General features: G+C 41.0%; 1 protein-coding gene across 1 annotated transcript; it reads right to left on the reverse strand.

The window, feature by feature from the left end:
- Window positions 1–4,197: 4,197 nt before the first annotated feature.
- On the reverse strand, window positions 4,198–5,237 carry LOC308159978 (sperm microtubule inner protein 11-like; the record flags this gene model as incomplete). Its single annotated transcript, XM_080533816.1, has 4 exons — window positions 4,198–4,246; window positions 4,352–4,490; window positions 4,713–4,904; window positions 5,147–5,237. 4 exons carry the CDS (start codon window positions 5,235–5,237, stop codon window positions 4,198–4,200), a joined length of 471 nt encoding a protein of 156 aa, XP_080389942.1.
- Window positions 5,238–19,756: the final 14,519 nt, after the last annotated feature.

The following is a 19,756-nucleotide window of genomic DNA, read 5'->3' on the forward strand; positions in this document are numbered from 1 at the left end:
TTTTCAGTCATTTTTATCTCATGAGAATTATGAAACAGGTACCGGTACTCATGTTTTATTTCTGGATTACTTATTTATTTTAATCTTGATGTTTTGTGCAAAAAGTCCTTTATGAAAAAGTGTGAATACGCGCACAAATATCCAGTTTATTACACGTTTATAATTGTGTATGTACATGCATATTTGTGTGTGTATGACTATGTGTATAAATTGAGAAGGAAAATATTGACCAAAGACCAAAGTATTTACTAGAAACAAGGCAAGACATGTCTGTTATGTTCTCGCAAAAGTCTGCAATGATCACCCACTTAATCTGTTGCACCCTCAGTCTTTTCACTCCAGTGCTCGCAGCAAAGGCTATTGTCTAGTTCGGACAACCTATGTGAAACTAATTTCATGTTCTTAATTGATTAGCCAATAGAGATCCAGTACAGTATATCATCAACCACATCTTTAGGATAACTCTTGCCTTTTCCTCTAAACCACGCTACTGCAGAGCAGAGAGAGGCTTGGAAGCTGTTGTTTTCAGCTCAGCCCAACTCCTGGTGTAGAGAGTCCAGCAGAATAAGAGGAAATAGCTGTCGTACCCAGGATTATGGTTCCCCCTTTTCCTCAACCCACGTCAGATTGGTTACCCCTTCATGGCTCAAAAGAGCTCAGAGTTGGAGCACCCAAGAGACAGTTGTTTTCTTTTCTGGTCACAAAGGTATATTATTGTCAACTGCCCCCTCCCTGTCAAATAAGTATTTTTGGTGCAAATTGAAATGAAAGGATTCAGAACAAACAGGATGTTCCAGAACCATCCAGGGAAACACTTGGCATTGGGATGCAGCGCTACCAGACAGCCTCATAGGTTTGAATTGCTAGTGAGAGTCTTTTCTAAGGAAAGAAGGAAAAAAGTATATATATATAGAGATTATGACTGAATACTGTGCTTTGTAATCTTGAAGGGGCATAACTATTTTCACTGTGAGGTTTATATGATACGACAAACTGCTTTCTTGCCAAACTTATCTGCTCTAAAGCATGTCTGATTGTGGTATCCTCTTTTCATTTTTGTTTGTTTGTTTTAACGTTGGGTATTTTGTATCACCTCTGTATTCATCATTTGTATTAATATTATTGTTGTTATTATTATTATTATTATTATTATGATTCTGATTAATTATTATGCTTATTATGGTGATTCCATTCCAACGAAAAGGATCAAAGACCAGAATGCTTTCTTGTAAAATGCCAGATGTAAGCTCAAGCTCATTGGTACCAACTGATCAACTGCAGCAGCCAAACCTAATCTTTGCTGCTTCACCACCGGTGTACAGTATTTCAAACACTGGCCATACACAGTAGATATAATCACAGCACACACACACACACACACCCATCAGCTGTCGCTGTGGTATCAAAATACAACTGGTGCATATTCTCCAATTATGAAGGACTGAACAGTTAACACATGTGTTATGTAAGGACTATACTCTGTCGCTTTTATCGAGCAAACACGACTGCAGTACTTCTACTCTCAGCCAGCTTGTAAACGGATCCCCTCACTACCAGGCTTCAGGCCTTTCCTGAATAAGACACGATGATGATGATGATGATGATGATGATAACGATGATAACGATGATGAAGATGGCACAACGAGCAGTATGGCAACTGGTCTCTCTATCACTAGTCTGCTACTTTGAGAGGAGGGCAGGAGAGAATCAATGAATGTGGTTATTTTGTAATTCAACCAGTCTTTGAGGGGAACTGAAACAAGTCCTCTTGCTGTAAGATTTGATGGCCTTAATAGAACAAACCACTGGAGAACACAGCTGAAACAGGAACCGTGCCTGATTGCCACGTCTGGGCTGCTGCATGAAAGTGGACTACACAGAGAGAGAGAGAGAGAGAGAGAGAGAGAGAGAGAGAGAGAGAGAGAGAGAGGGAGAGAGAGAAAGAGAGAGAGAGAGAGAGAAAGAGAGAGAGAGAGAGAGAGAGAGAAAGAGAGAGAGAGAAAGAGAGAGAGAGAGAGGGAGAGAGAGAGATAGAGAGAGAGAAAGAGAGAGAGAGAGAAAGAGAGAGGGAGAGAGAGAGAGAGAAAGAGAGAGAGAGAGAAAGAGAGGGAGGGAGGGAAAGGAGAGTAGAGAGTTGGTTCATGAAAGCTCATGGAAATCCTTTAGTGAACTCAGCATTGACTAAACATTGACTTCCATGTTTTAGTTTGCTGTGCAGCACATTTCTTTGGCTGTCTCCCGTCGTAACATCCTCAGAAAACACCCCTTATTGCTCCTTTCTGCAACACTTTTAACGGCAATTAACAGTTGATCACGTTTGTACCAACGCCAGCTCATGCAGCCTTGCGCTATTGGTCCCTCGTGTGCAATGATGTTTGACCTTGAGCGTGTGGGACCGCCAAGGAACAGTTAAGGTCGGGGTCAGTACATGTCAAGAGGTCGTGACCGATGGAGTGATTCACATACAGTACTAATAGCATTTATAGAATGGACGTGATTTTTATGACAATGTGCATTCTATCTAGTCTATTTCTATGGGCTGTCCTGTCCTTGGGTTGAAGGTTGACTCTTGGGATGTTTTTATAGGAGGGGAGGAGGGTCAAACCAGTACTACTGAAACAGTGTTTTGCTCAGGCCTGATGAATCCTACCCTCTTCTTTTTGTTTTATTTGATTGATTTTTTTCTCCCTGAGGTGAAGGACAGGAAGAGTTGAGGACTATGACAAAGAGAAAAATAACATTTCCCCTTGATGAAAAAATAAAAATAAATCAATGGCTGTTTTGATCAGTTTTGTGTGGTGATATTAATGGCTGTTTGTGAACACCAGTTATAAAAGGTAGGATTATTACTATTGGCTGATTATCGAAGCAAGCAGTCCCTTTTACCCAATAACCTTTTCATACATGAGTGGTTTTGTATACTTGTCCTACCCATCTCTACCCTGAGGTAGATATAGTGCTCAAGATAAAGATGCCTGGTAGCTAACAGCCAGATCCTCTGAATTTTTTAAAACCTCCATTGAGATTGTGTGTGCTGACAGACAGCCTCAATGACCCTGTAATTGGAAACAGAGTCGCTGCCCGGGTCAAGTGGCTCTCTCAGAGATCATTACATTTCACAGGACTTCCTTGAGCTCAGCTCTGCACTGTGGAAATGGCAGTTACAAATAAAAGCACTTACAGTGAATAATAAGAGGGAGTACAGGGACAAGAAGTGTGATGAGGGAATTGTTGGTGTAGGAAGGGGGGGGGATGATGGGATTCTTAAGATGTGGTCTTGACACAAACGTGGAATGGAAGAAAGGAAAGACAGGAAGTAATTGTACCTGATAAATCATTCAGTAATTCACTTCAGACAGTTCTGTCTGAATATTTGTTTAAACCCAATTCCTAACTTTTAAAACTAATTAGGAAAAACGGCATCATGAGCAAACATGTCCAGTTAATGTTTTATTGACATAAACACTTCTTTATAAGATACAGATTGGATAGCATTTATGGTATAGGCACAATATTTATTTAATACAACTCTGGAGCACTGTCTCCAAGGTTGTCGCTGTCAGTAGCTATCGCTATAACAACTACAAAGCTAAAATATAGCCCATACATAGCACACACACACACACACTTGGCAGCAAAAGACCACTCAGTAACACTGCACCAGATAACAAGAGATAACCATAGGAACGATCCCCTAACAATCTTACAGAGTGACAACTGCTAATTATTTAAACACTATCCCCTGACAAGTAGGTATTATTATTTCATACCAGTAGAGGGAGCCAAAAGCTTGTTTGTATAACACATTCAAAGGCAGTTCGGCTTTATGAAAAAAGCAGCCACAACCTCATATTCAGACAACTGACATGCTATATGGCTCAGTTTGTTCATAATGAAGGGTGGAGGTCATATGCATATGCATCCCAAAAACAGCTCCTCAGTTTATTCATAACACTACTGTATCATAGTAGAAGAACTAACCTTTAAAACAAAGAAGAAACGAAAACCCTCTCCATAAAGTGTGTTTTATCATCATTTTAATCTTGGAGTGTGTGTGTGTGTGTGTGTGTGTGTGTGTGTGTGTGTGTGTGTGTGTGTGTGTGTGTGTGTGTGTGTGTGTGTGTGTGTACCAACATGAGTGTTTGCATGCATGTGGGGGGAGTGTGTGAGTGAAAGAGACACTGCTGGAGAGAGGATTTAGAATAAGCTGAACTCTCGGTCCGTCATCGACATCTCTTTCACAAACCTGAGGAAAAGAAACATGTAAGCAGAGTGAGAGCAGAACACTGGCATCTCAATTTCTATGACAACAGTTGACCAATCAAAAGACAAAGATAGACATGGTGCTCACTTGGTCATCTCGCTGTTTTTGCGGGGGAATCTTGTGACTTGGGACCAGGATTCCTGCATCCTTTCCTGGCCTCCGCTGGATATCCTCCACCCATACCGCTGGTTGTCCGTCACGGGCGCTGAGCACAGCTGGTTTGGGGCTACGGAAGAAAAGATCTGATTCAGATCTTGGTACTGATATTTCAAAGTAAGCTTGACTGACTCCCCACCACTATACAGTTACAGTATATTGACTATATTCAAACTGACGTCTTGACTTTCTTTCTTAATGGCACAGTTCAGGTCTGAGAGAGCATGTCTGTCCAACTCATTCTATTTCCATGCAGTTAAAAAAAAAAAAGCTTCCTCTACTGTTAACTTACATCTGGGTGTCTGAACCCGTTTGAGCATCTCTCTGTACCGCTCCTGGCTTCCTTTGTGTATGTCTGGGCTGTAGGGGATCGGCTGGTTGTAGATGCTGCATGTGTCTGTACATTTGGGGGGTCCCCTCTGGACTTGAATGGGGGGCAGCAGTCCTGACTGTTTAGTCCAGTTTCTTGAATCAAACTCATCATCTGTAGAGGGAGGTGTAGTAGGCCTACTGTAGACTGAATACTTACAATCATCCATAGCTAGAAATCACTGCACTGATACAACTACAATCGTTTAAAAGTGAGTTAACACAGACGTTATAGGTACAGAAGTAATGGACAGGGCAAACTTCCAAACAACGGGCTAGCTGGCTAACGCGTTAGCTTACTTACTGATACGCAAATAAAAGCGCTCCTCACTTGTCTGGCTAGTGGCTACTACTCACCGCAGGAAGCCGATTCTCTTCTTGGATTCAGTAACATTTTATCTCCAATGGGATTTTGATAGCCCAAATGTGTAATCCCGAAGAAAGCCATCAAGCACCGTTGCCAGCAACAGTCTGGAGCTGTCCGGGATAGCGAGACAACGTGTGCAAACCGCAGGCTACCTTTACCGAAATAAATCACAACTTCTGTTTTATACGAAACCATGGTAACAAGGACCGCCCATGAGTTGAGCGTCTGGACAGCCGTGGTGGGGCGTGGGTCATCCTTGTCATTTGTTTTAGCAGGAATAAACGTTTATTATGGGTTCTAGCTGCAATCATGTAGATTGTAGAAACTATAATGGTAACAAGTTCATCAACGTTTTAGTTTCCAATTTGGGACCATGAGAAATGTCCAACATAAATCCATTTAGGCTTACCACTGGATGTCTACGCAATTACGAGTAGAGTTGAATTGAGTAGAATCGAGATGAATTCAGATTGTAAATGTTTCACAAAGCTTTGGCTGATTATGTGAGTTATACTGCCATGGGTGTCTCAACCTGAAGGGAGAGTGGGAAAGGCAATGTTAAAGTAACATTGCACTTCCCAATATTCCCTAGTGGTGATGGATCTGCTACACTTAACCTAATAATAAATACAATTACAAATTTGAAATAGGCCTAAGAAATTATTTTCCTACAAATGCAATAATTGTGATATATTGATTGTTTCACTATATCTTATATGGTTTCACTGAACTACTAGAACAACGTGAACTTGAATGAGTGGGTGTATTATAAACATAGTACTTCAGTCATGGTGTTTAGGAAATAATCAAAAGTTTATTTATCTGTCAATAGATTTGGCAGAGAATGCAATAATAAGGCTTTAAGGACAATCCAAGTGTGGTCATAAAAAGTACACACTAAGGGGGAAGGGGATGGTGGAGAGGGTTTGACAATATTTAATAAGAAGGATAACGATCATCCTTAGCAGGACTCCTTTTTCTTCCCTCTGTCTTTTCTGTCATTCACTTTCTTGTCAGGCCTGTCCTGGTCTTTGTCTTGATGAATTTAAAGAATCCTCTCAGATTCAGATTCAGATTCAGATAACGTTTATTGCCATTATGCTTGACACATATAGGAATTTGTTGTGACATTTACAGAAGGTGCATTTATGCTTTTTTCACATATAGGCTACATGAACAAAACAAGTACAAACACAAATGCAAAAACAGGACAACACAGGACAGACAGTGCATGGATAGTGCTGTATATAAAGTGCAGTGCAGAGTTATTCAAGGTCCAGTGCATGTTCAGTCCTGGGCAGGCTTGGAGGCGGGGGGGGAGGGGGAAGCCAGAGTCATTTAGCAGCCTGGCGGCTGATGGGAAGAAACTGAGCCTGTGGCGGGCCTTTAATGGCAATTTAATTTGACTGAAACAACAGATATGATATAAAAATACAAAACCACACAATGACAACAACTTCAGGCTTCATAACATGACGATCAACTCTTTTTGACCTGTTTTCAATTAAATTATGTCAATAAGTCCAATTATTAATTGAAGTGTCTGTACTGTAGGCTTACCTTTTTCTGAGCTTTCTCCAGCTCTATGGCCATCATGCCGAGCTGATCTCTCATACTCTCTCTCTTCTTTTCACGTGTTATATTGACACTCACTAGTGCTGATCTGAGGTGACTCTTACTAGTGTAAAAATGGGTTTTAACTCTGTCCAGTGTTAATGTAATTACTCACTAGTGCTGATCTGAGGTGACTCTTACTAGTGTAAAAATGGGTTTTAACTCTGTCCAGTGTTAATGTAATTACTCACTAGTGTTGATCTGGGGTGATTCTTATTAGTGTAAACATGTGTTTTAACTCTGTCCAGTGTTGTAAATTACAATGTAATTACTATCTCCCTTGTAAATGGAAATCAAAGCACTTGGAATTCACAATACATTCAAGAAAAATGTTTAAAACATTAAAATATGTTCTTAAAATGTTTATTTAAGAACAAACAAATCAAACATAACATTTGACCTATAGGCCTATACAAATCGCACCGACCAATTTAAAAGTAAATAAAATAATCATTTTGGTTTCTATGGACAGACAAAAAATAAATAAAAAGAAAGAATTTGTCCATAGCTTTTAGCCAGGGCTGAAACTCAGGATGTCCACCTTTTACTTAAACTGTTATCAACTGACAGTAGGGGACAATGTAGTCAAAAGAATCCCTTGCTCCATATGACATGAGCAGATCAAAAGGTTTGTGGTACATGATGTCACTCACATGAAATACCTTGCATGGTGGACTTTGCTTCAAAACAACGTTAAATGCATGCATATGATCATCAAAACATATGGTTTCAAGAGCTGACCCAACCAAAAAAACAGTCTCCTCTTTCACAACAATATCCTTAATTTGGTAAAATACTGGCATTTCACTGACAAATTCACCACATGACCAAATCAAGACGATATTCTGTACCATGGTACTTCACCCATTTAACTGACAAAACATATGTGAGCACTGAGACATTCAACTTGACAGCAATCGGGTCATTGACCCTTGACATCTTTCCTGGACCTATAGTTTATCTATCCTGGCTGAATGTTTCCCAATTATATGCCATGTAATGTTGGTGTTTGTTGGCTAAGGTCATAGTGACATTCTTAAAACTCTTCAGTTGCTTTTTAAAGAAAGTGTTTAGCTTATACACCATGAGTGAAGAATGGGCCCAATATTCCGTATACAACGAGGATAATGTATCATGAAGTGGTGTTTCGGTAAGAGATTTCTATCAGGAAACAAATACTTGAAAAGCCTATGATGTTCAGCTATTAAGTGTTTAAGATAGATAGTCATACCCTCTGTTAGAATAGGAGAAAACACTATGGGCCGGTTTCACAGACAAGGCTTAAGCCTAATCCTAGACTAAAAAACATCTTCAATGGAGATTTTACATTGAAAGTGTGATTTAGTCCAGGACTAGGCTTAAGCCTTGTCTCTGAAACCGGCCCTATATTTACTATCTGTAGTAGTAAGAGAAGCAGCTGCCAATATTTATCACCTTCCTGTACCAGATCCCCAAATATCAATGGCAAATTACGGAGAAGACACCAAGTCTGAGTAGCATTTAGGCCCAAATCATTGCTCCCATCATCCAATTTGACTGCAGGTGGACGATTCCTCCTCTCTGTGTACCCATAGTTAAATGAATGAATTCTACTGTACACCTCTTTTGCAGTTACAAAGTTGGCTTGTATATACTGTAACACAAGTTTTACCTCAAATTGCGCAACTCTTCTTCTAAAATGTCATGCATTATATCAACCGAAAAATTTTCAGTAGTATTGAAATACTGCAGAGTTCAGTAAGCAAGCAGCCTTCACACCGTACACGAGGTGTTGTTGGGTTTGACTGCACAGTTTGACAATGGTCTGAGTGTGTGTTTTGTCCGTAAAGTCACTCTTGGGTCATCCTCAGAGAACACAGTTTGAAAATCCCCTTTCTCAGTGAGACAAAAACGGCAGCAATAACGAGCACTAAATGATTCCACAAAACCAAACAGGCAATGTATACCGAGATTATCTCCAGTTACTTGGACAATACTGCCATGTATATGACCACTGAAAAACGGAACTGCAATACCCTCAGTCTCAAGTACTTTCAAATCGCTTACTATTGGCTCAAGAATGGAATCAAAGCCATAGGTTTTAAGGTCCTGGCTGGGTATAAAAGAGTGCACATAAGTGTACATTTACCAACATTGAATTAAACTTTGGTGGGAAATTTCTCAAAGTAAAATATATACCCCCCAACTTGTGAATACCCTTCTTTGATCCCAATGGATTAGCTATCTCAAAGTCATCGTAAAAAAGCTGAATTTGTACTGACTTTCTCTTTAGAAAAGAGAGGATGTCTCTTCATATATAGTCCATCTTCCAAATCATAGTAAACTCCATCTTTAGAATCATGCTCTGAGTGAAACATGCCACTTGTGTTTGGGTTCTTAAAAATTGACTGCAATGTCTCGAGAATTGGAACATAAGTAAATTTATCAGTTATGACTCTTTGATCATAAGTTCCAGTTGTTTTATTTCTTCTATTGTCAAATCTAACGCCAATGACTTTCTCAACTGGTTGAACTGTTCCCCATTTTTGTCTAAAATAAGCACTTCGTTTTGATACTGAATTCAACGATGTGAAAGGATTTTTAATATTCTGAAAAGACTGTTCGATTTTTCGTACAGTTTCTGGGTCGTTTGAAGATAATGTAGCTGCGTCTTTAACTTGACCCTGTATCTCTTCAACAACTTCTTCCATTGAAGATACAAAACTATTTACAGTGTTTTGACCTACACCTGCAGCCTGCAGTTGTGCAATAGCAGATGCACACATTTCATGTACATTCTTGTTACATATTGGTACAACATGGCTACAACTAGAATTGGAAGGCAAATCAACATTACTTGGCTGATTATCAATAGCTGGATTATCTGCATTAGCATCAAAGTTAGCGTTTAACAAAATTGGACAGTCTCCTGCATGTGTCTTGTTCAAATGCTTCCTAAAGCCTGAAAAGGTACCAAATACACGACAACAATCTGCTTGACCACATTTTAGTCTAAGAGTTCTACCAGGGCACATTCCATGTACCAACTTGAGATGCCTCACAAGCAAGTTGGTACTTCCATGAGTAGCATGGCAAACAAAACATATAACAGGCATCAGTGCAGTTTACCTCTAAGGCATTAGTGCAGGAGTTTGGCTCTAAGCTCAGCAACCCTTGGAGTTTCCTTCACCTTACCTATGTCTATGTTGTACACAGTTGTCTGGATAAAGGTGTACATGCTGCGCAGAGATGTATTGTAAGCAGTACAAAAAACGAAGTGAGTCTTGAACAGCTCATCGAAGGCACCAAGAGCACTTGTTGACTTGCACGGCAAGGCTCGCTTGTCCAGGATGATGAAGTACGCATGGATGATGCTCCTCCTGGTCCCCACTGCTAGAAGATATGCTTGTTGGCTCTGGTCAATCGCATCAAGGTGCTGCTGGATACTGGTTCTGTCATGCCAAAACCTGGCACTGCCAAATCCTGGCAGGGCCATCAACGGCCTAATCATTCGAACGCTCTTGCTAATCGTTTGCTAATCGTTCGAACGTTCGACGTGCGTTCCAGACTAGGGCCAATATCTGACCGCCTGTGACGTCATTCTACTGCGCTGTGTTTACTACCGCAGCAGATTAATGTGTGTATCTTAAACTGCGAAGACAAATGTAATCTTCTTGCACTTGAATAGCATTAAGGTTGATGCAGGCTCACTAGTCAGCTATATAATATATAACATTTTATATGAAAACACCTGCTAGCATGCTAATTTCACACGTAATTCGCTCCGCTCCGCTCCCGAGCGAGGGCTGCCCGGGGGGGGGAACAGACTGTGTGGAGGGGGGATAGGTCGTGGTAGGGCCGGTCTCCTAGCGGCCCACTAGTAACCCGCGCAGAGCTGATGAACTTGAACTTGTATTTTATTAAATAAAGTGATATATCTTTTTGGTACACTGTGGTCGTGTGAGTGGTATTCTCAGGGTTCTGACATCCGGACCAGACCGGTAAAACAAAGGTGGTGGCAGCGGCTCTCAGCCTATCCAGGTGTAATACCTACCAGATAAACTTTATTACAATAAATTCCATAACTGCATACTACTACGGAGCACGCACACACACACACACACACAGAGGAAATCGCGCAATCAGCAGGAAGAGAGCGCGGAGAGCACCTCGGGTTGGGAGAGCCCTATAAGACCCCGACTATCAAATAAAAGCAGAACGGAATAAACGTTATCAAATACAATGTTATAAAATCCAGGTGTGCAGCACTACAATCCCATATTACGGGGCTTCAGCTGGACAACGGGGCGCTTGCAGCGTGCCTTGGTGACTATTCGGAAAAGTAGAACTTTACGCACGCTGATCAAAGGTACTGTGGTAAACCTACTAGGTGCCATACAGCCACTCTCCGACTCCAGTTTGCGGCGCTCCTAACAACTGAGCGTTCCACGTTCAGCACTGTGTCGACAGGTTTTAATAAGTATTAAAAAGTCTTGGGGCGCTTAGGTGGCGTAGCGGGTTAAGCGTCGACCATGTAACCGCAGGGTCCCCGGTTCGAATTCCGGCCGGGACATATCCTGCATGTAATCCCTCCTCTCTCTCTCACCCCTCCTTCCTGTCTAAATCTTCACTGTATCTGTCAAATTAAAAATTAAAAATATGAGTGGGACTGCCCCACTCAGAAAAAGAAAAAATAATAATAATAAAAAAAAAGTCTTATCACGATTTTATGAGGTCTTGAATTTTTGTAGGTATTTTTCTGAATTAGACTGTCCAAATAATTTCAGTCCTAAAAACTTTGAGTAAAATAATTTATTAGTTTTATAAAAAAACAAAGATGAACCGGAAATTCTATGATAGTGGTCTAGTCTATTGCAAACTAAAACTGTTAAGTTAAAGGTGTCACTGATGTAAACGGTTACAGCTCGAAGTGGCGGTGAGGTCTGGAAAAATATTGACAAGGTCTTTAAAAAGTCTTAGAAAGGTATTGAAATTAACCTCAAGATTCCTGTATATACCCTGATAATGCTTGTGTGTGTTTTGGGTCTGTGTCTGTAGAGCAGCTGAACTTGGCTCAGCTCTGCCACCTAGAGGAGGAGCTGGGTGAGGCGAGGAGGCAGACCCAGCCTGAACCAGCAGACACTGAGACAGACCCAGCCTGAACCAGCAGACACTGAGACAGTGAGCCCCTGACTAGGCCTACAGCCTCTGGCTACACTCTTACAGCTATGGCCTCATGTTCATGTTTGGGGTTTAAAAAACAAACCAAGCTCTATTTATTGCCTGTTTCAGTTTTCGAAGGTGTTATGTTGTTGATAGTGACGTTTGTGAGCTTGTTGTTTGAATGGTTCAGGTTGAGGCCAAACAAAAATCCTCCTGTTTCCTGTTTGAGAAAAGTGTTTTAGTGAGGATGCAGCTAGAGGCTGTTGGTAATCACTGTGTTATAGTTTGTCTCTTCGCCGTGTCTGTAGAAACAAAGAGGCGGTTGTTTCGTGTTTGCGATTGTTTCTGTTTGATATTGAGCAGTATAGCATTTACATCATTAGTTATTGTCTTATTCGAGGCTGATCAGTTTGTGTACACACACACACACACACACACACACACACACACACAAAGTCAGCTTTGGCTTCATTAAGATTTAATAAAATAGATTTTGTTGCTAGAACATTACATAATAAAATACTGTTTCTTTTTTTTTTTAGAGAATCATTAATTCCCTGTGCAAAATTTCCATTAATTCTGATTGTCTTTTTTACCACCTTTGTTTATAGAACAATTACACAACAAGGCACTTTACTGTATTAAGAGAACATCATCCAGGTGACATTCACCTTGTGAATGTAGTATCAACAACCAACTATTTATATCAATATTTACACATCCCTTATGGAGAATAATTCAAAACCCAATTTGCTCAAGTGTGTTCACCTGGGAGCATTCTGTTTTTGCTTTAGACAACGTGTTGCTGCTTGAGCGAGGCACCTACGTAGTATGGTCTAAACCAGACAGACATATACACAGATACCCAGGCTACAAACATTTTGTTCTTACTATACTTGTAAATGCTCTTCCCAGGTGTTTGGTGTACACATGTACAGACAGACAGACAGGTTGACAGCCTGCTGAGGGCGTGCTTAACCCTCTTATGTAAGTAATAATTATGGCCTCGTTCCAACACTGTGAAAACATATATCCTTCCTCCCCTCCTCTCCTCTAAATGTGATAGCCGATCTCACTTGGTCCAGGAAGGAAGGAAGCCAGCAAGGATGGACATTTTACATCCCCCTAATGGTTAAACATTTAAGAGATGTCTTCTACTTCAAGCCCTCTCAGAGTAGGGTTAGGACAAGACAAGGCATCCAATGACTCCTCAATGTGAGGTAAAGGAAAGGCATCCTTCCGTGTTCTGCTGTTCAGTTGGCGATAGTCTACACACATACGGAGGCTGCCATCTTTCTTTTTCACCAGGACAATTGGGGAGGCATATATATAGATACTACTTCCTGAAAGGAAACTGGCATCTTTGCTTCCTGTCCTTTACTATTGGATTAAGTGATTAATCAGATGTGCAGCACACATTGGGCACACCCAGCACACACCTGATTAATCACTTAATCCAATAGTACAAGACAGGAAGCAAAGACGCCCGTTTACTTTCAGGAAGTAGAGGAGCTTCGGCATATAGCCTATTCATGTTTAGGGTGGTGAAGACAATTTTGTCACTGCCGGAGAGAACTGCATCTTGCCATGTAAATTAAGTTCAATTAACCAATATCCAGCATCCCTAGTGGCACAGTGGTGAGGGCATTCTGCTATTAACTGGAGAGTTGCTGGTTTGAGGGCTGCGAATGCCACTGATCATTTGAACTGGTGACTGTAGGGGAGCCAGTTCACTTCTCTAGTCACTGCCGTTATCCCAAAATTGGACCCCATAGCCCACTAATAGTTACTAATGGCACTCACACTTTCTCTGGTGTAGCCGTGTGGGAACCTCATACCCATCCCCAACTCAAACTTCCTGATGGCACTGACACACTTTTTTGGTGTATTAAATATGGTGACTACTACTTACTAATTCTAAATAACTGATTCTATTTCATATTTTAGTGTGGTGGAGACTCTACTGTCATGACCCTAGATAACAGTGTCTTGCAAGAGGAAGAGGGGGCTCAGGAGCCTTTGCCAGCTATTCAGCTCTCCAAAAACAACAAGGATCTGCTCCCACACAAGACCAAGAAGTCAGGGTAGGTCACTCACACCGCATCCTACTAACGCCCCACGACTAACACCCCAAGTCACATTACTTGACACTACAGAAACAAAAAAAATTGCGGATGATGACTTTAAACAAGGTGCCTTTTGAAAAATGCATCAGCAAATATCTCCACCCCTGCCTTCATTCTATTGAACAAAACCCAAAGTGAGGCCCCGCGGTGGTGTAGCGGTCTAAGCACTGGCCATCTTTCCATCCCTCCATTTCTCTCTACCTCCCTCCCTCCATCTCTCCATCCCTCAATTTCTCCCTCTCGCCATCCCTCCATTTCTCCCTACCTCCCTACCTACCTCCCACCCTCCCTCCCTCACTCCCTCTTCCTCTCTCCATCCCTCCATTTCTCCCTCACTCCCTCTCTCCATTTCTCCCTACCTCCTTCCCTCTCTTCTTCTTCTCTGACCAGGTTTTTGAATCTCTGTCCCTCCCATGCTGTACAGTATGTTATATACAGTATGTTGTATCCTGCTGCTTTGCCTTTAGAAGGGGACGGCGGCTTGCCTTGCCTTGCAACAACGAGCACACAGCACCTCGCTTGTACTCACCCTCTCTCTGCCACTAGGTGGTGCTAGAGGTGCTTGCCCTGTGACGAGGTACAGTGTTGAAACGAGCAGTGTGTTGTACATAGAGCATGATGCAGTCAGTGTGTGACTACACCCTGTGACAGAGCTATATTAGTATATTAAAGTTATAATTGAGTTATAATGATAACATCCTGTCTGCTGTATTAACACAACCTTGCTTCCCCTTCCCCCCGCCCCCTCCCCTCCCCCCATCCTTATGTGAGCCTAAATGTATACACTTTTAGTGATTTTAGTCAGACAGCCATCACCTCCCTACCAAGAATATGGTGACGCAATGGCGTTTGCTGTTGGTGCCACTTCAGAACACAGAGAAACTCTTGATAATAATTCTTGGTAGATGTAAAATGAAAAATCATTTTAAAACACAATTACACCCAGAGTGGTATAGCCTACATTCTAGAACACACCCAGGCACTCTGTCATGGAATATCGCTTTGGAACTGGAATGTCCACACGGGGAACGGCATATTGGGCGGCTGCTCCCGAGGGGGGTATAGGAGTAGTTCCGGACAAGGATCCGTCGCGCAACAGCGCCCCCGTCTGGTGCTGGAATAACGGTGCTGGGCTCGAGGAGCCAGTCAGCTAGTCTGCCTGGCGGCCTCCTCTGGGACTGCCGGCCGCGGGGTCGTGCGGCGGATCCCTCGCAATAGGCAGGGGATAATTGGATGCTAGGTTGGGTTCAATTGACTACCAAATTGGGTGAAAAAAGGGATAAAATCTGGAAAAAAAATAAAAAAAAATAAAAAAAAGTGGTTGTTGTGGTTGGTAAATATCTGACTTTGTTTATCACTAGAACAGCCGTGAGGTGTTAAACAGCACCAGTGAGTACAAAAAAAATTCTACCTTTGCACTCGATCACATTTCAGGACCCTCCTTTCATGACTTTTCCTAGATATGTGCGTTCTACCACCCAGCATTTTTACATTTTCAAAATCGAGTTAGTATAAAGCGTTTTAGCAGTATTTCTGTGTGTGTCTGTGTACTTGTGGCTGCCATCTATTTCTCCAAGCCTGCAATTCTCTTTTATATCAGCAGAGGTAGCAAGGGGGCACACACTGTGCTCAAATTCAGGCTTCAGTGCTGAATGAGACACAGTGCATAAGACTGATATTTGTGTTTATATATAGGCTACAATAACAATCAAAATAAGATATGTATATGTGCAGACAGTTATGAAAATGATAAACTGTACAGTATGTCTCCCAATCAATGTTCGTTCAGACAATACAACCAAAGGCGTAAAAATACTGATGTTCTCATAATGTAATTATATATAGCTAAATTAGACTGTAGACTGCTATGGAGGTATATTGAAACCAATATATAGATTATATATATAGATTATATATACAACCTGATTGGATTAAATAAGATTCTGTTGTGATTGTGTTGACATTGTTGTGATTGCAAAATAAATCTTGGTTATGTAATGTGTAAAGAACATGATGACACGAATGCCTATTATGATGATATGCAAAAGGGACAATCTGTCTATGAATCTTGGTTCAATCAAGGTTGTACATAGATATACGCAGATTCATATTTGGATAGTTGATTTTGGCACCATTGTATAGTAGCCAATTGCAGAGAGTATACATTATTTTGTTTGTTTACTGCACATTATAAATGAAATGATGTGTATTAATTATTTTTGTTGGTTTGAATCCTCACTGTGTTCATGTGTCTGCTGATGTTAGGGCCGGCGTGAAGTTCACGACAAATAAACAGACTGTGTGAAGCTCATAACTATGATAACACAATATTGCAATATTTATTACTATTCTTTTTTAATAATGATAATCAACTTTCATTCATTAGTAAAGCTCCCGCACTCTCAATCAATCTCCTCTCCATATATAGCATTTAATCTGTTCCATAGTTCGTTCTCAGCTGACTCAAGCTTCATCAGATTGCTCTAATAATTTCCCCACTTCTCTGCTTATAGGAACTTTATGCATTTTAGAGAAACATGCAGAGCATGTATTTGACAAAGAAACGTGTAGGCTAAGAACTAGTTTCTAAAGTGAGTTACAATCACTTGATGGTTGATACACGGGGGAGGGTAATCTTATTGATCGTTTCCCATTAGCAAACAATAGCTGCCAATTAATGAGCGAGCCAAGCGGGTTTCAAAGCTGCCAAGCGGGTTTCAAAGCTGCCAAGCAGGTTTCAACGCTTACAAGCTTACAGCAGTCGATTGTCTGCTGATGTTACGGGCACGGCCGGCGTGAAGTTCACGACAAATAAACAGACGTTATCACTGTGAAGCTCATAACTATGATAACACAATATTGCAATATTTATTACTATTATTTTTGTATAATAATAATCAACCATCATTCGTTAGTAATGAAAACTCCCGCAGTTCCGATCAATCTCCTCTCCACTTTACACATTACATAACCAAGATCTCTTTTGACATCACAACAATGTCAACACAATCACAACAGAATCTTATTTTATCCAACCAGGTTTTATATTTTGATTATGACATCATGTCTTTCAACATTGTCACACTTTTCATTACACACATTAGCGGATTTATCATTCTGTACTCTTTCTCTCCTTTCTTTCATGTATTTTCTTTTCTTTTTCTCAATTAGTAGTCTCCTAATCTCGCTACAGTTTGAGCGAGACTGTAACTGTCATTGTTTGAATGAATGAATGAATGAATGGTCTTTATTTGTCATTGATATAGTACAGGTACCAAACAACGAAATTTGGGAGGGGGGGCTCCCCTGGTGCTAGGAAACTAGGTGCTAGGAACTGGTGCTATAACTGTGTTCATGTTATAATGTTTAGTGAACGAACAATTGTTGGGTGTTTGCCACAAATCGGAATTATCTTGCCGTGAAATGTACATCAAATAACATGATGTCGGCGATCTACTAGAACTGCGGGACGACTGCAATGTAGGCTACCATATATATCTGCCATATCATACCGTTTTATATTGAAAAATATGATGGTAAATAAATACATGTGGGACCGATGTATGATATGGCAGAGGTGTGGTGTGTATCAGTCTGTCTCGTTCCAGCGAGTCAACTCGTGTTGACTCAATAAGACATGCGCTTGATGGGGGGAGGGTTGATGGCTCTCGATCGTTTCCGATCAATGAACAAAGACATCGGGTTCCCCCGCAGTCACAGTGCTACATGAAAATATCTAGCCACACACCACATAGCATACCTCCGCCCTATATGTATTTATCATCATATTTCTCAATATAAAACGGAGGTACGATATATGGCAGATATATGTATGGTATATTATGGCAGTTTCTGGCGCCTGTCCCGTTCTGTTGTTCAAAGAATATAATATAAAACGCATCACTGCACTGCTGTCTGTCCTGTGTTGTTTTGTTTGCATTGCATTTTAGCACAGTGCGCCGATTAGATAGAAGATGTTCTACAGAGGGTGATGTAACCCCTCCCTCCCCTCCCTTCCCCCACCCCTCCCCTGCTGTTGTGTCTCGATACCTGGTCAACACAGCTTGGGATTCCAAGGAAATTACTTGGAACTATGTGTGAAAGGGACAACATTGCAATATATATTACAGTTATTTTTTAATAATGATAATCAACTTTCATTCGTTAGTAATGAAAACTCCCGCAGTCTCGTTACATACATGCATACGTTATTATATATATAAATAAAGCCTTGAACTGGCCAAGCATAAAGGCTGAAGATGGAAAGTCACTACAGGCCTATGCACTGTATTTGAGAGGATGCAACAATGCCATGCAAGACTTGCACTATCTGGAAGAGCTTGATAGCCCATCAAACCTCAGGCTTATTGTTTCTAAGTTGCCCTACAAGTATAGGGATAAATTGAGGTCTATTGCCTGCAATATACTTGAGATTAGTCATGGCAGGGCTAAATTCAAAGACCTTGTTGGCCTCATTGGAAAAACAAGCCACAATTGTTTTAGATCCTTTGAATTTAGATTACCATCCCCCATGCTTCAACCATTATATCAAGTGAATGGAACTGACTTTAGAAACGAGTTATTCTGGTTTATTTGCGAGGACCACAGGAAAGGCCAAGGATTTCCACTTACACATGTGTGAGGAAAAGTAACAGCGTTTTGTTACAGAACTGTTCGCAAATGTTCCATTTGTTCATTTGCTTTATTGAGGTGACTCTGCGAAATGACAATAACTAAACAAGTCCTGACAACAAAAATATATGTATAATATTGTATATAATGTTTTTTCTGTATATCACTGTAGACCACAGTCTCACTCACATATACACAACACAACACTGTTGTGTATAATACAGTTTTCTCAGTCGCTTTGGTGCATTTCTCACATCACTATTAACATTTGCACAACAGTTGTCAGTGTCATCAAAATGAAAAGTCCTGACACCATTGTTTATGAACAAGATAGTCAAATGGCTTTGTCATGTTTTCATTATGACAGTTCACTCTGTAAGTGTTTTCCAATGCAAAAAAATTAGATCTTGAAAGTGAAACCGCAGGGTGCGTTCGTAAATTCGCTATGAGAGCGCCGGAGCGCACACCGGGTTCAACGTCATAAAGGGACCAGGTAATTTGATTGGACAAGAGGCATTCCATGGGTGCTAACCAGATTTCCAGGGCGAATTTACGAACGCATGCTAGCGAATTCGACAACGAAAATCGTCAGAGGAGATATACGGGTTATTTTGATAAGCTGGACACATTTTGGGAATATATATTGGTACTTTCTCACCTGAAAACATATTAAAACTTCATAAAATGACATGGTAACACTTGTAAAGGCAAAATCACAGCATTTTTTTTTTGAAAAAAAATGGAGGATTCAAAACGCCTTCTGCTTGCCGGTGCGAAATGCATTCTGGGAAAAGGCGTCGGAGCCTGGCAGACGGCCTTGTGTGACATCGCCCTCCAGCGATCTTTGTGCGTCAGTACACTCTTCTCTATGTTAAACTATCATAGTGCTGAATCACACCTCATCGCGATTGAATAAGGTCGCGATCCGCCGCGGTCCTAGTGTTAATCGTGGCTAGGGGAGACATTTCACGATGTCAAATCTTTCAAGAGCACTTGACTACTCGTCACCCGTCTCACCCGATCTCAAAGCTCCACGAAAGCCTGCCAGCAATCTGAATCAATCAGTGATTATATATCATATCTAGG

The sequence above is a fragment of the Nansenia antarctica genome (assembly GCF_963989245.1).
Source record: "Nansenia antarctica genome assembly, chromosome: 6".
NCBI lineage: Eukaryota > Metazoa > Chordata > Actinopteri > Argentiniformes > Microstomatidae > Nansenia > Nansenia antarctica.